The 16,922-nt window shown below is 41.2% G+C and overlaps 1 protein-coding gene across 7 annotated transcripts in view; it reads right to left on the reverse strand.

Annotated features, from left to right (window-relative positions):
- The window catches only part of Fggy (FGGY carbohydrate kinase domain containing), a 369,309-nt gene that overhangs the window by 306,170 nt on the left and 46,217 nt on the right, over positions 1 to 16,922 (reverse strand). For all 7 annotated transcript variants that reach the window (XM_085839183.1, XM_085839184.1, XM_085839180.1 and 4 more), the window contains exon 4: positions 14,112 to 14,263. In XM_085839183.1, coding sequence (XP_085695309.1) covers positions 14,112 to 14,263 — 152 coding nt within the window. The remainder of the gene's footprint in view (positions 1 to 14,111; positions 14,264 to 16,922) is intronic.

Below are 16,922 nucleotides of genomic sequence, written 5' to 3' on the forward strand. Positions count from 1 at the left end.
ATGCATGTATATGTCAACTCTCTGTGCATGTGTATGCATGTGCATATACAGATGTATTCAAATGTACTCATCACTGAGGTCTCAATTCTACAAGGGCTTTGAAACACTCCATGAAACTGCACATAAGCTGAACTGGATGGTTCCATGCTGTATGTGCCTCTTTATTCTAGTTTCATTTTTGTTGCTATAAGAAAATATCCAGACAGACAGCAGCATGGGGGGGGGGGTATTTGGCTTACAATCCCAGATTATAGGCCATCATTTTGGGAAAGTCAAGGCTGTAATGAGAGCAGCTCATCATATTACATCCACAAGTAGAGCAAAATCCTTCCTTGTTTGCTTCCTTGAGGCTTAGGCTATCTTTCTTCTGTCAGACAGTTCAGGGACCAGCCCATGAGATGGCACTACTCACATTCAGAGTGGAGCTCCCAACACAATTAACAATCAAGATAATCCACCATAGACATGTCCATAATGAAACCTAGACAATTCTCATTTAAAACACCCCAGTTAGTTGATTCTTACTTGTGTCAAGTTAGAAATGAAAGCTAAATATTATGTCTACCTGCTGAATGTCCCAATCCCCACTCTTACCATGAGATGTTCACTGTCTGTCCTTCTTCTTACACTGAATCTCCTTAAAGACAGTACTGTGGTTTTATCATCATCTGTGCCTAGGATTTAGCATGGTATATGATGCATTCTAGCTGAATGGAAGACTAAGAATGAATGAACAGAGATGTACTAACTAAATAACAGTTTGTGGAAATGAAAATAAGGAATGAATGGATACATGAATTAGTAAGTACTGTCCTAGTTTCTTTCCTTTTTTTTTCTTCCATTCAAGTTAATGGCTTTTTTCAGTCTGTTTCGGGAGCAGAAACATATTCTAGCCAAGCCTGACTGCCAGGAAGACAAATTTCTCTTCTCCGGGTGAGTAGGTCTTTTGGAGAAGTTTCATTTTAATTGGAAAATGGATTCATTCACTTCCTGGCATGGGTTCTTGGGTCAGCACAGCGCCATTACATAGCTGCCAAAGCAGCCACTGATAGAGGGGACTGCAGTGGGAAAGAGCTGCATCAGATTGGAGGGCCTGAGGACATCTGAGGACAAACAGGTATTAGTTCTCATCAGGCTCAGACACACATCCTTCTTCCCCAACAATCCTGACCCGGGAATTTTATTCATCCCCAGCCTTGAAAGGTAGGTGTTCTTAAACATCCTGTGGGGCTTACTTAGAAATATGTGGCCTTACCTGTTCCTTCCGCAAGAGTTAGAGGGCTCCTTCACCACTCCCCACTAGACATACACAAAGGCCACAACTGATACGTTACCTCATTGCTCAAGCAAAAATAGGGGATGAAAATGTCCTAAAAATCTCCCCCAATGATAGTCACACAGCTATCAGACCACACAGAAAGCATCAATCTACGAACATGTCTTGTATTGTTTTTCAAAGGTCTTTGAAGAAGGTAGTAAACTCTACAAGGGCTTTGTGGCTAAGGTGAACACTCCTAGCTTACATCTTAACCCAGAATTTGTAGCACATACTAGACATCAGCCAAGACTGTCAGAATCAGTTTCACTGTCAATATAAGGGGTTTGTTTGGCGGGGGGGGGGTGGATTCTGATAATAACTCTAAAGACACAGCTGAATAGACTATAATCTCTTCCTAAAAATGAGCTTAGAATCTAGCACGGGAGACACAGGCCTTCATGTTACTTAAGAGCAGCAAGGATTGTGAAGGAGAAGGACATTTACTTAGCACATGCCAGAAAGAGCAAACAAACAAATAAATGCATAGCCTCACTGAATGAACGCAAATTATAATATTATGACTTAAACATTGCTATGAATGAAGAACATGAGACCCATATGCATTTGGTGACAGAACTATTAATAGTAGAATCAAAGTTGATTAAGAATAGCCAGACTCCAAAAACTGGGAAAATGTGGTGGAGTGGAATTAGCATTCAAATGAATTAGTTTCAGAAGTGCTCCCTGAATATTAAGTATTGTTCTAAGCAGTTTACATATTTGATTATATGGTCTCCCAGAAGACCTATAGCAGAGAGAGAGAGAGAGAGAGAGAGAGAGAGAGAGAGAGAGAGAGAGAGAGAGAGAGAGAGAGAGAGGGAGGGAGGGAGGGAGTGTTAAGATATTCAGTAATCGTTATAGGACATGAAATTGAAGCAAAGAGTAATTAAATTCACCAGTTTGTCAAAGCCAGGAAACTACGAAGTGGCACTAGAGCTTACTGTGTTCCCTGCTGTCTGGCTATGGGGGTCTATGAGGTGCTGGAAGATACAACTAAAGAGGAAGCTTGGAGAGTATTACAATTGTTTAAATAATTTTTCCTTTACTTTTATTGTATATATTTTGTACATCTGTGCACCATACATGTGAAGTGCCTGCAGAGGCCAGAAAGTGGAAGATACCCTGGGACTAGAGCTACAGATAGTTGTGAGTTGCCATGTAGGTACTGGATATTGAACACGGGTCCTCAGAACAAGAAGCAAATGCTCTTAACCAATGAACCATCTCTCCAGCCCCTGATTACAAAATCTTGTTCACAATCCTCAAGTTGGCTAGGGAGAACATGTAAACTACTCCTGATGACTGTTCAAGTTCCGAAATGCCTGGTTTATGAAGCACAGAATCTGTATGGCCATCAAGGAAAGCACTGCCATGAGAAAGAAATGAATATAAAGGGGAGTTAAAAAGTGAGGAAGGAGAGATGGAGGGAAGGAGAGACAACATCAGGGCCTGGGCATCATTGATAAGGGCTCATCAACTGTGCCCATGAACAAGGAGAAGAAACTGTGAGAGGGCCAGTCAGAAAGACTTCTCCTAAAATCAGTAAGAAATCAGAAAGGAATGGCAGATACCATCCATCCCTGAGGAAAGGGTGACTGCGTATGCAGCTTTAGGACAATTGAGACAGCAGGCACCTGGTAGATTCCAGAAGTGAACAGTCAAGAGGAAGGAGAACCAGCTCCCTCATGCATTTCTCACAAGAGGACAAAGAGCAGAGAAGAAGGAAAACAGGTCAAATAGAAGATCTATACAGAGATCAGGAACAATGGAGATTAAGTAGGAAGAAGGAGGCCAAATAACAACAGAAGCAAGTGGACAAAAAGACAGAGGGAGTATTGGGTAAAAAGAAAGAGCAGGCTAAGCATGAGCTATGAACAGAATGGAAGGAAAAATAAGGGAAAGACAATGACAGGAGAGTATGAAGAAGGAAGGAGGAAGAGGAGGAGGAGAAGAGGAAGAAATTCTGTGGGAAGCAGTGGGAACACAACAATGTCTTCAAGGAGACTGTGCATGGGGAGAGAAGGGCAGAGCCTGACTTTCTCTCAGTCCTTCCTTTAAATGAATGAAGTCATGTCTGATGTCACCGTCTGAGTCAAATGCCACTCAGAAGGAACGGTGGAAAGGTCTATATCTTGTATTCAGTCCTATCTCCATGAATGAGAGGGGCTAACACTGGGGTTTTTTCGCCTTGGGGCACTGTGTAGCCTACTCTCAAGTAAGATGAATGTTCCACCTAATTAGATGGGAAGCTGAGCCATGAGAGTGCTCAGAGCTCCTCCTTGGAATTCTCAGGTTAATGTCCTTAGAGTGAGAGAGCTGGAAGTGGGTGGCAAACAGCTGCTGGCTTTCTCTCACTGTGGCTAATGGGCAACTGGAATCTATACCATGATGCTCCAAAAGGAAATTGCAATTATAAACAGACCTCCAAGGACCTTGACTACCTAGTGCTCATTCTTCAGGGATCATTCTTCAGGTACTACAGAGTACCCCTTGCAAATTCTGCTACCCCTAGTACTCCTAATCTAACCCTACCTTACCCCCTAGACAACCTCTCTGTCCTGAGTCCTTGGCCTGTGAGCTGTGTAAAACTTGAGTACAATCTGAAACAGACCTCCCAACTCTACCAGGCAGTGACTGCAGTAAGTGTGCCTCTTAGCATATCTCATTGCTTCAGATAGGACCTGGGAGCTCCTGTTTAAATAGGAACTGAGAGGTTCATGTTCAAATGGATGAGTGTTATTTTGGCAATATCCTATTAGAAGTTGTTAATGTGATTTTCTTCATCTTCCTTCCAAGTCTGAAGAGCAGACAGTAAGTAACCTCTGTTTCAAAGAGGTCAGAGTCTGTTTACCGTGACTCATTTGGGATCCCATTTCACAGAGCGTCTTGCTGTAGTTTAGGTTAAGTGTCCCACAAAGCCCATAAAACTAAAGACAAAGGCATGGTGACCAGGCTGTGATTCTGTTGTAAAGTGATGAGACTTTGGGAACAGACAGGTGACTAGTGTACTTTTTCATTAATTAACAAAAGAAAACATCCTTTTAAAATTGTTTTAGTTTGGAGAATAGCTTTTTTTAAATGAGGGTTTATTTTGAAAATAAAATTTTCACTCAAACTTATACTAACACAATCCAAAATAAGATAATATCTAGTGACAGTTTTTCTGGTCAGATGGCTTTACATAACTTTATAAAATATTCACATATGAATATCCCTTACTAATGCAAGTCTCTAATTTAAACCTAACTAAACATTATTATAGTATCTTTTATTTTATAGCTTAATTTATAAGCTTATAAATTAGTAAATCTACTAAAATTTACATGTAAACATCCTTTCCTAAAAGCTGTCTGTAAAGATTAAGCATAATTTTTGTCAAGGCCTTGTCCCTTAAACAATGTGAACCCCATCTCCTTCACTGTTGGATTATTTAATTGGGCCCAGAAACAAGCATATCAAAAATATATCCTAATAATCAAATGTTTTGATTCACAGAGTTTAGACCCCTAAGCTAATGCTTAGCAATAACAGGTAGCACAGTGGAGTCCTCTGACTTAGTAATCTCTCCAATGATGCTCAAATGCATACCTTTGGGGGATTTTTGAGTCAGAAGACATGGACCACTGAGACAACAAATACCAGAAGCCACTCTGAAGAGGCTCTGTTCAAGGCACTACTGCATCAAGCAATTAAGAGTTTGCTGTAATGACTCTGACACTCAATATGCCAGGGACTCCATTTCATAAATAGGGACCTCAGGGCCTCAGGCACACGAGCCGCCTAGATCATGCAGACAATGGGAAGAACTGGAGAGAAATCCTGGCCATGAACCCGAGCCCCACCTCCTATAACCACCACCCAGCTGCTGCTTCCAAGAGCTAGGGAGGTGCTGGATAAATACTTCTACAATGATCCACTCTCTTTCAGGTCCCTGGACAGACCTCTGGCCCCGACAAGGCCAGACCACATGGCTGCCTACCAAGACAACTGTAAGAGGCATCTCTCTGATGGTCCCCACCTCTCCCAACACCTCTCTGGAGTTCACAAAATGCCAATGCTGAAGGACCTAGAGGTCAAATGCAGCAGCTGTTCTCAAATGCCAAAACCATAGTGCTAGTCCATGGGCAAAAATTTTCATTAATCAGTGCTTAAGTAAAAATTAAAGTAATAATAGTAAAATAAAAGTATTTTTTAATAACATTATAAACATTATGAATTCTATAAATAAGCATTTGAAGAGAGATTGTACTCTTCATTTCTTTAATGAGTAATGGGTAAGTTTCAGGACACTTCAACACATCATCAACAAGAGAAAACTCTACCCATCACAGAGTTTAGACTCCTTAGCAATGCTACAATAATAAACAGGTAGCACAGTGGAGCCCTGACTTAGGAAACTCTCTAATGATCCTGGAATGCACACCTTTGGGGGACTTTTGAGTCAAAAGACATGGACCACTTAGATGACAAACCCCAGAAGCCACTCTGAAGTGGCTCCACTGCAAAGGCAGTTTATATAGGGGGTGTGGATATAGGTTCAACATTGCTTCCCACTGAGATCAGACTTCCCTCCACAGGTTCTACCCAGTGCATTGCCCCTTCAGGCTGCAAGATACATTAGACATCAGAGGAGTCCCTGATCTCACTTGCAAATCACCCAGCGAAGTAGGCACAGCTCACTGCTCAGAGACAAGCTTGCAGTGAGATCATAGCTGTAGGATCCTTTAAGGGCCTTGGAACCAAGAAGGAGCAAAGACTAATTGAGCTATTCATTCATTCTTTCTATTTACATAATATTTGGTCAGAGTGCAAAGGAGAAGAGACAGAGCTTCTAAGAGGTTCCTATATTGTCCTTGGGGTACATAAAAGAGTTTCTAGGCTGGTATTTGTATAGTAGAAGAAAACTTAAGACAATACTCTCAAGGATAATTCTCTAAATGTAAGTTTAACTTTGGATCTAAACTTTGAGAACTAAATGGCTATTTGTTTTATAGTTTGTATTTACCTTAAAATTTTAGGTCAGACAGAACTGTTACATGGGATCCAAATTGTTCATTTAATAAGAACTAGCTCTATAAACATTTTTCAGTCATTCTGTTGGATGATAAAATATAAAACTTATACAGAACTTACTTAGCATAAGTCAAATATATAAATTTGGGAAGGAACTCAAGTTTATGGTTTCCCTGTTGTATGTTTCTTCAATGCCAGTTCACAGCAGATACCCCAGGGTAATACTAAAAAATACAAGGTTCAAATGCTGAGGTATCTGGTCCTGGTGCACAGAGGTGTGGTACAAGCATCCTAGAGAAAGACTTTTAGATTAACAGATGAGTTTTAGCTTCACCTGGAGAAAAAAATAGGAAAAAATTAGGGGGAGCAGTCATTCATTTCTAACGTACAAGAGCATAGCAGAGGGGTACTGGACCCTAACCCTAACCTTTTCCCCAGAGCCTGTATCAACTTCACTTGGAAGATAAGCCCCTGAGTGTGGTAACAGACGTTCAGCCAAGGCCTGGGTCCAGGTGGAAAGGGTCTATAACCCTCCAGTCCTCATTTTCTATAATAGGAAAGAGAAAATAAAGTTAACTTGAGCATGCAGCAGATCTTTACTTTGGAATGGATATGCTCAGCAATAAAATATGGCATAATTCATAATTGAATGCCCTCACCCATATTCATGAATGCAAGTATTTACTGTGTTATTACCTGGAGCTACTTAGCTGAGCTCTAGATACTAGACACACATGGATAAGTTGGATATGATGAAGTATAATCATTATGAGAGTAGGGATAACACAAAGGATGCTGCACAGGACATAGAGCAGGGTACCAGTCAACACTAAATGGAGAAAGCCAGGTATAGCTCCCAGGAAAAGGTGAATCTAAGTCTTAGGCAATTAGTATGCATTCAAGTAAAGTGAAAATTATTATAGGTTTTCCAGAAAGAAGGAAAAAAAAAAAAGACCCAGAGTGTGAGAGAGTTTGGCATGGACTCACAGCCAGTGACCAAGAAATTCACAATCTGGAAAGGTTTTTCCATTGCACTCAGCATCTGTTATATGAAAAGTAATGATGGAGTCCTTAAACACACTCCCACAGCCTGAATCTCAACTGCAAATGCCTGGAGGGGAGGGTTGAAAGGAAAATGATTAAGCAGTCTGGGTGGGGCCTGCTTTGTCAGGAGGGGTGCCAACCCTCTAACATGACAGGCGCTTCTCAGACCCGCTATTCTCCAGCATGGTTGTGTGGGCCTGGGACTGTGAGCTTCTTTCTTTTTCCAGATTTGAAGGAAATCTATATTTTTATGAGAATTTCTTAGTTCTTAAGTATTGGAAATGCTCAAAATTGTTCTTTCCCAAGTATACAGTGAGTCAAAAAAAAAAAAAAACTCATCTGGGGGCCTGATTCAGTCTTGTGGCAGCAGGGGAGACAAATGAGTGATTTTTTTAAGAGCAAGCAGTAAGGGATGAAGGTTGGAACCTAGGAACTGTGGACAGGCTGAGCCTTGTGAGACTCTCCTGGCAGTTCATGCCTTTCCCGGGTGTCATGGAAGCCTTGTGAGCCTCGGTCCCCTTGGCTGGACAATGAGACGAGAACACCATTACTGAGGAGCTTACATGAAATTCCTCAGTGATATTTAGTGATATATAATCGGTCCAAGAAGAATAAATTCCCCTGTAGAATAAGTGATAAGCATTATCAACCAGAAAGTCGGGCTGTGACTACAAGGCTACTTTTTTTTCATGAGGAATTACCAAGAAGCAAAGAATGAGACTGCTCTTACCATATCCAAAGAATCCAACAGGGACAGTGTCCCAGTAGTGACACCTTCTTTCTCTATAACTAGCCCATTTTCCGAATACTTCCTTCAAAGAGATGTATTTAGGAACCTGCACATTCAATATTTAGTGTTTTTCTCTTTAATAGTATGGTGTAATGTTGTTGTGTTAATATATATATATATATATATATATATATATATATATAGTCTACCAAGTATAGTATTGTGCCAGAATGACTTTTTTTTAAGTAGTAAAACAGATTGTGTTACATTCATGCTTAAAACCTATCAACCACATCTTACTGCTCTTAGAATAAAGTCTAAACTTCAGGTCGGGGCTCTGAGGCTATACATGTTCTGGCCTGTCTGGTGCCTAGCTCAGACAGTCCACGTTGCTAAACTCCTCAGCAGATTTCATGAGGTGAACTCTTTCCTGCCAGGAATCCAATGCCCTTTCCTAAGAAAATTTCTCATCACCAATGAAACCAACCAAAAAAGTCCAAGCTGGCCACACCAAATCCTCCATAGCATTCTTCAGAAACAAAACCATTGTGTGTGCATGTGTGTTTGTGTGTGTGTGTGCGTGTGTGTGTGTGTGTGAGAGAGAGAGAGAGAGAGAGAGAGAGAGAGAGAGAGAGAGGATATAAGATGGCATTTCAAGAAATAAATACATTTTTATCTTTCATAAAGTTTCATGGTTAGAATAAACCTTAAGATAAAGATCATTACATCGTCAAGAAGACTGGAATAATCAAACCAGGAAAGGCACCAAGAAGAGCTGGCAAGCCTCTCATTAAACAGGAAGGACTAGATAAGTGTCTCTCTCAACCTGTGGGTCGAAACCCCTTTAGGGATTGAATGACCATTTCACAAGGGTCACACAAGGTCATGAGAAAGCACCATTATGATTCATAACAATAGCAAAATTACTGTTATGAAATAACAACAAATATAATTTTATGATTGGGGGTCACCACAATAAAAAGAACTGTATTAAAGGGTTGCGGCATTCGAAAGGTTGAGGATCACTAAACTAGAGTCAAGTGAGATATTTGTTATTCCCAGTATGAGTTTCTCTCCAACAGTTTCTACTGTAATATACTCAAGTGACACTTCCTTCAGACAGAAGGAGTTATCAGCTTACCACTCTACACTCCAACACCCAGGAACCTCTCTGGCCTCTACATTGACCAGGAAAAGGTGCATGGGAACTAAGTCTAATTAGGTCCCAGAACCTGTACTCATTTCTCAGTGTACCCTCGGCAAACAGAAGCATGGGACATAGATGGAGGTGGAAAGGCTGAATTTGTTTTTTTCTTTGGGGACAATGGTAGGAACTGACTGAAAAGTCAGACTGCAGTCTCTCCAGATATCCTAGAAAGGCATAGCAACTCACGCCTCGTTAACACAGAGCTGTCAGAATCCACAACAGCATCAGCTGTTACCTGCCCTGACCTTCTGTAGTCTATATCTTGTATCCCTACAATGTTTCATGTTAATAAACACAGGCAACCCCAGCTGCTCCAGGATGTTGGAACTTAATTTACAGTTAGCCTTCATTAAGATAAAAGTCAGAATCATTGAAGCCAAATGGAAAAAAATCTCAGCTGCTTATAAAAAATTCAAATTTGATTCAAAAAATCAAACTTTTCCTTTGATCAGACCGTTCTTCTTATGGAGATACACTTCAACCTTAATCATACAAGTCTTAAATGTAAGGGACATGATTAAAATTTCAGATTACAAAACTAGATCCCAGTGAGTTTGTCCATGAGCTACATCTGTCACAGCACATCCCTTTTGACTACTGGGCTGTATGAACTCCAAACTCAGCCTGCCTCCCTGGGACATGGGAACCCAGGGTAAGGACAAGGAACCCGGAAATGGCCACATTATGAAAGAGTGATCAGCTCCCATCAGCCTCACTGTCCTGTGTTACCCCTAAAGCTTCTGGCTAACTCTGTTCTCATTAGTTCTCACCTGGAACACCTTATGAAGTCACTGAAATTATTCTAAACCTGTGTGTTGAGCCCTCCAGCTAAGGGTTATGGGCCCAGCAGTGAACAGATAGACTGGATATGATCTCCATCCACCTGCGGAGCACAATGGTCAGAGGAAGCAAACACAATAGGGAACCATCATGAGAACTGACAGAACAGCATGGGAACAACAATGGTACGATTGTACGTGGGGAAAGCCTTCTGATGTGAGGGAAAGGCTTTTAAAGGAAGTGCACGGACAGTGAAAAACTAGTCCCAAGGGAGAGTCAGCTTCACGGGAAATACTACTGTTCCGGGCAGAGGATGAACACCTGAAGACAAATGCAGTCGACAAATGTGGTTTTTTTCCAGGTGGAGAAGAATAATTTTGTTTTGCAGGCTTTTCAGATGTAACCAAACAGTTGCCCCTGACAATACAACAATGAGTGGCTATGACTGTTCCAGCAAGGTTTAGTGACAGCCACCAATCTTCACTTAATTATCACATGTCAATAAATATTCTTTTGAGCCTTCCTCAATATCTAAACACGTGAAACACTTTCCTAGATCTAAAGCCCCCCAGTACCATTTCAAATAGGCAGGCATAGGGCAAGAGAGTATGATCTGCTATCCCCTAATCAAAACTGAGGTAGCAAAGAACCTGCTGCATCCGGGGGCCCCTGACCGGATCCCTCTGTATGAAGTAAAGTGAGCAAGGACATAAATGACATCACATACAATCTTCTGGGCCAGGATGCATGTAGTGTTATTTAATCTAGATGCAAAGCCACTAGAGGCTTCCATGGTAAGTAAGAAATCTCCAGCTTTATGCACACATTTCCTTGCCCTATTCATTCTTCACATCCCTGCCAAAGTTATCTAAGACATTCTATTTCCTACTTCATAACCATCAACCAGACTGCACCACCAAGTTAAGATCTTAACAGGCTACTTACCTAACCTCTTTCCAATTACACTCACTAAAGTCCCATCTCTTCTTTCCAAAACTACATCATAGGATATATCTAGGAAATCCTTCCTCTTTTAACTACTAGGCAAAGCCTCCACTTGTGCCCTGAGACTCATGCCAAACTATCGAGCATTATACATGTGTCTACATCACTGTTCTTGGACTGTCTTCATCCAATAGCTCCTTTTGCATCCACATGACTCCCCTACACTTTACTTACTGCATGTCATAGACTCTGATTACATATGATCAGGCTTAGTTCTTATTGTCCCCATTTTTCTGGTGTCTCTCCAGCATTTGCTGGTTTATAGCAGAGCTCAGCCAGGACTTAGAAATGAAGGAATAACCCAAGAATAGAGAAAAGATCTAGTGATATGACCAGTGGGTAAAGGCATTTGCTGTCAAGCCTAACCACCCAGGATTGATTCTTGGGACTCAAGAACTAACTTCTAAATAAATAGGTTATTTAACGTGTACACCAATAGCAGCTTACTGATTTAAAGAGCACAGACTCTCACATTCTTATCTGAATATGTACTTAAACAGCTCTACTGAAGCTATCTAGCATCTCTGTATCTCTCATCAAGGAATCAAAAGGAAGGTACCCTTTCCTGATTGCCCACAAATGGATGCTTTTCTTCATGGTATAAGAGCCAAGGATAAAATTGAAAGGGGCTTTATAAATCCTTAGGCCAGCAGTATCTACATCACCCATTAACCTGTCAGAAATGCTCCAGTTCTCAGGCCCTGCCCCAGGGCTGCTGGAACAGAATGTATAGTCTAAAAAAAACCTCCAGTGACTCAGTGACACATTAAAGTTTCAGAAGCGTTATAAGAAGACCTTTAAGAAGCTGGTTTTACAAGTCTCATTAATTCTGAGTGCCATCATGTTAACACCTACAAGACTTTCAGCAGGAATCCTTATGCAAGCTGTCAAAAAGAGAGAAAACAAAATACCTTGTCAATCTCAAGCTCACTCTCAGATACATGAATGGGCAGAAAAATCAGTGTTTTGATCTTTACTCAAACATGTTAAAAGGAAAATGTGTTTTTAAGAATAACACACAGGCAGTTATGGTAGTAAGTTCCTATAATTACAAGTTACTCAGGAGTCTCAGGAAAAAGGGTCAGTTGACTGTCCACGAGTTTGGGGCTATAGTGTGCTATGCCAACCTAGTGTCCACACCAAGTTCAGTATCAGCACAGTAAACCCCAATCCTAGGAACCTTTAGGTTGCCTGCAGAAGTATGGACTGCCAAAATGGAGCACCTAGATGGTCTTAGGAAATTAAAAATAATACCATTTTGTCTGGAAGTTGTTTTCTGTTGGTCTCAAGTACATAGTGGTAAAGCTACAGATCTCTGGACAACTATCAGACTCATATGAACACAGGGCCATCTTCCCAGTGCTCTGATATGAATTCAACACAGCTCTTCTTCTATATGCCCTCAAAGGGAAACACATTAAAACCATTCCCTATCTTGTAGGTAAGGTTAGATAACTTTGAGGAACACACTATCACCCTCGTTCCTGGCTCCATCCCAAGTGGTATACTTTATAGAACATTTTTAATACCTCATGGGATGAGCTAGAATTTGGAGCATGTAAACAGGTTTTAAATCCTGGCTGTACCAGGTATTCTATAAAATCAGATGCCCTCTCCATCTCTCTGCCCCATGCTGACTGCAGGCAAAACTTGTTAGGATTAAGCTAATTGGTGCTTATGAATCTCAGAGCGAGTAGCAGTGCACAGTAGTTCTGTATTCTGATCCAACTCTCTAACTGCATATAAGAAAAAAGAGGGGAGCCTGGGATATGTGGGACTTTTCCCAAAGCATACAATTGTTGAGGCCAGAGACAGAATCAGAATCTTTAAACTCTTGACTGCTGAGAGAGCACTTTCAAAGTCAGCAACCACAGGAGGCATTGTGCAGATTTAAGTTGAAAAGACAGATAGCAGGCCAGTTCTGCTTTGATACATGTGGCCCTCCTATTGCCTCACTGCCTACTTCATGGTCTTAAGGTTGGAGCTCCTTCTCACATTGCCATGCTCTCCCTACCTCCATATATAGTCTGAGTAACTGATGACTGATACCACCTGAAAACCCACAGCCAGTAATGAATCACACCAACGCTGGCTCATTTGATGGATTCTCTATGCAGCAGACCACCTAGGGGTTTCAAGTCTCTGAGTTTCCCAGAGGAGGTGAACCTTCTCACCCATCCATCTCTGGTGGGAGCCATTAAGCTGACATCACCATTTTCCACACTTCATAAAGGAGTGCTAACATCTGGAAATGGAAACCACCTGACAGAGCTTTGACCAAGATCACCATATCACTCAAAGCAGGGAAACTCGGGGGCAGGTAAAATGAGAAAGAGATATCTTGAATGCCAAAAAGGCCAAAGAAGAATAATTTGGGGGTAAGAGTGTGTAGACAAAGAAGGCTCTGGTCAGAAGGACTGGACTTAAATCCCAGCCCTGCCACTTTCTAATTGGGATGGCAATTAACCTTTGAACTCTGAAATAGAGCACAGTATAGTAAAAGAATTTGTTTTGGAGTCAAGTGATCTCAAGTTCAAATCCTGGCTTCCTCGCAGGCTTACTGTGTCACTTGTGATGACGTGGCTCCTCTTAATGACCTTAAGTTTGCTAATCTACAAAACAGAGATGCTGTGCTATAAGAAAAGAAACACATACTTGGGCATGACAATGCTGCCGGGAATCCTAACACTCAGAAAGTGGAGGTCGATTCTTGACTTTGAGATAAAATGGGGCTACAAAAGAAAAAACAAAAGCTCTTTCTCAAAACCATCTACTGCACATGGTTAATAGGTGATAGGGTTCAAGGAGATGCTATATACAAGGCCTGCCTGACATCAGTATATGAAAAAGACTGATCAACCACAACTTAACAAGAAGATGGGCTCAGCCTCTTCAGACTGTCTGGGGGAAGAACCAAACAGTGCAGACTCAACAGGGCATTCTTAGTCCACCACCCTTGGGTGAAGGAACCCTTCTACTACAATTAGTGACCTTCCATCACTCCCCACACTCACCTCCTTCAGCCACAGGAGCTTTGGAGCCTGCATCTCCACAGACATCACACCACCCACATACTGAAGGACTCTGTGCTTGGTCTCATTAATCCTGTGAACCTGGCTGACAGCCCGATGGTCCAGCCACATGATAACATTTCGAGAGGAGTCCCCTAGGAGATAGGAGAGAAATATACAAGTAGACATGTCATCTTCTCTTTCTAATTCAAGGGAGCAATGCTGTACTTCCAGGCAAAGCACTCCACAATTTCTACTGTAAATTCATGTGGTCAAAATTGAACAAAGTGGGCACAGGGGAGAAGACTCAGTGAGTAAAGCCACTCAACACCAGCAGGACAACCCAAGCTTGACCCTCAAAACCCACATCCCATATGGTAGGGGAAAAACAACTCCTTCAAGTTGTCTTCTGACCTCCACACGTGTATCACATGTACACATACACACACACACACACATATGTTTTATATATATATATATGTATATATAAATAAATATAGAATGAATTTAACTTAAAATAAAAAGACACAGCAAGGCTGTGAAGACTCTACTCCCAAGAGTCCTCACTTGTGATTCCAACAATGCTCCCTTGATCACAACCCCAGGGTTAAAGGTCATTGATATGCACAAACCCATAATCATAGACATATACACACACTTAATATATTTTTAACTCAATAATAAAAGTAATTCATTTATATTACATTCTCTCACAACTTCTTCCCTTCCTTTCCCATCCCTCTTGTTGAGAAAAGGACCTATGAGTGATAGGGCCTAGGTGATACTTTGTCTTAGCAGTTGACACCTTTACACATTAACAAATATTTTGACAGAGTATTTATTTTACAGTTACACAAGAGCATTTACATCCCATTTTTAATTTTCCCAGTCAATTGAATTAAAATAAGCTCATTCCAGGAATTTTTTCATTCTGTTGGTTGATTTGGTGGAGTGGCAAGCACATCAATTCTGTATAGGAGTGCTGGCTCAAGTTGCAGAGGAAGATATAGTCTATTAATTCAGCTTGCTGGCTTCAGCATCCACATCTGCTCAATGGAGATTCCAATGCCTTACCTGAGAGCACAGAGAAACTAATGGAAATCTGTCATGTATTAACTAGGTGACAATTCACAGTGAGGCATACATACCTAGCCTCTAGTTTCTAGTTGGTTCACAAGGAAATCCTAAGGAGCAATTGAAAGCCAGTACAAAACGTAGTCTTTAATCCTCATGTCCTGACTCTCTCTAATGTACCCCCAGGGTAGCCAGCTGTCCCTTCCTTTCCTCCTGGCATCTATGAATTTATAACAGAATGCACTGGAGGAAAGGACTTCATTTTGTTTGTTTGTTTGTTTGTTTGTTTGTTTCCCATCTCTGATGTCTCTTGTTCTACTTTTCAACACCATGTCAAAAAGCAACCTGGAGAAGGAAATGATTTGTTTAGCTTACATGACCTGATCACCGTCGATCACTGAGGTAAGTCAGGGCAAGAACTCAAAAATGAGCAGAGGCAGGAAGCATGGAGTTATGCTGCTTACCGGCTAGCTCTCCAAGGCTTGCCCCACTACCTTTCTCATATCTTCCAATTCATGAGCCCAAGGGTGGTATTGCCCACAGTGAACTGTGCCCCCCACATCAACCGCCAATCAGAAAAATGCTACAAAGACATGTCTACTGGCCAATCTGATAGTGCCATTGCCTCAATTGAGGTACTCTTTCCCAAAATGACTCTACATTGTGTCAAGTTGACAAATCTAGTAAGTATACATCCTAGGGTTCAATGTGGAGAAAGAAGCATGAACACCTACATATTATCAGTACAATATCATTGGGACCCAGTCCTGACATGTGCCAGCCATTCTTGTATATTAATTTAATAATCAAATAACTATAGAGCTATGTATCTTGTGAATATCGGGTGTTAAATGTGATTAAGAATCACCTAAGCCTCATGATAGCCATTCATCTCATTTAATCACACACACACAAACAAACTCCACTGTGATCATTATCCTGAGTTTGCAATGACAACTAAGATTCTACAGATGAAGATATTTCCAGATGGGAGCTTGGAAATCCCTGAGGTATGCTTTTAAACTAGACCTATGTGGAGAACAAGTAAGCTGGAAAGGGGAACGTACAAGACTTAGATGTGTCAACATGAATAAATGTGCTATCATCAGGGCTGTCATAAAGACAGCTGCACATTTGCCCATCGTGTGGGTTGGTTTTAATGGATATTAGCATTACCTGCTTGCTCTGCATAACTGCTCCAGTAAGCAACGAAGTCTCAGACTCCACCTTGCACATAGGTAAAGATTTCCAAAAAAACATTGAAACCACCTTTAAAATTCTGATTTCATTTTCAAAAACAATATAATCCACCTCAGACAGAATCTAAAGGTATTGAGGAAAGAAGGTGTTGAGGAATTACACCAGCTGGATGCACTTGAAGAACAGATATATTTTAGTATTTTAGGTAGAGTGCAGTCATTTCACTTCACGGAGTTGCTACTGGGTTCTGCTTTTGATAGAGTGCACTTAACAAGTCTACCCACAATGCAAAGTGGGATGGTAAGCAGAGAGAGGCACAAGTAAGCAGCTTTAGGAAGGAGCAGTGGTCTCCCCTGCAAAGGACACTTCTGATATTTTAACTGTCCATTCACCTATACCCAGACATTTTGCACAGCCAGAATAGTATGGAATCTAAGATTGATATAAAGTGATAGTTCGTGTTAATTACCAACTTGACAAAATTCAGAATCGTCTGGGAGATGGGCCTCTGAGCTTGCCAGTGAGGGACTTTCTTAATTG

This window comes from Mus caroli, unplaced genomic scaffold (assembly GCF_978045245.1).
Source record: "Mus caroli unplaced genomic scaffold, Mus_caroli_1 scaffold_6, whole genome shotgun sequence".
Lineage (NCBI taxonomy): Eukaryota > Metazoa > Chordata > Mammalia > Rodentia > Muridae > Mus > Mus caroli.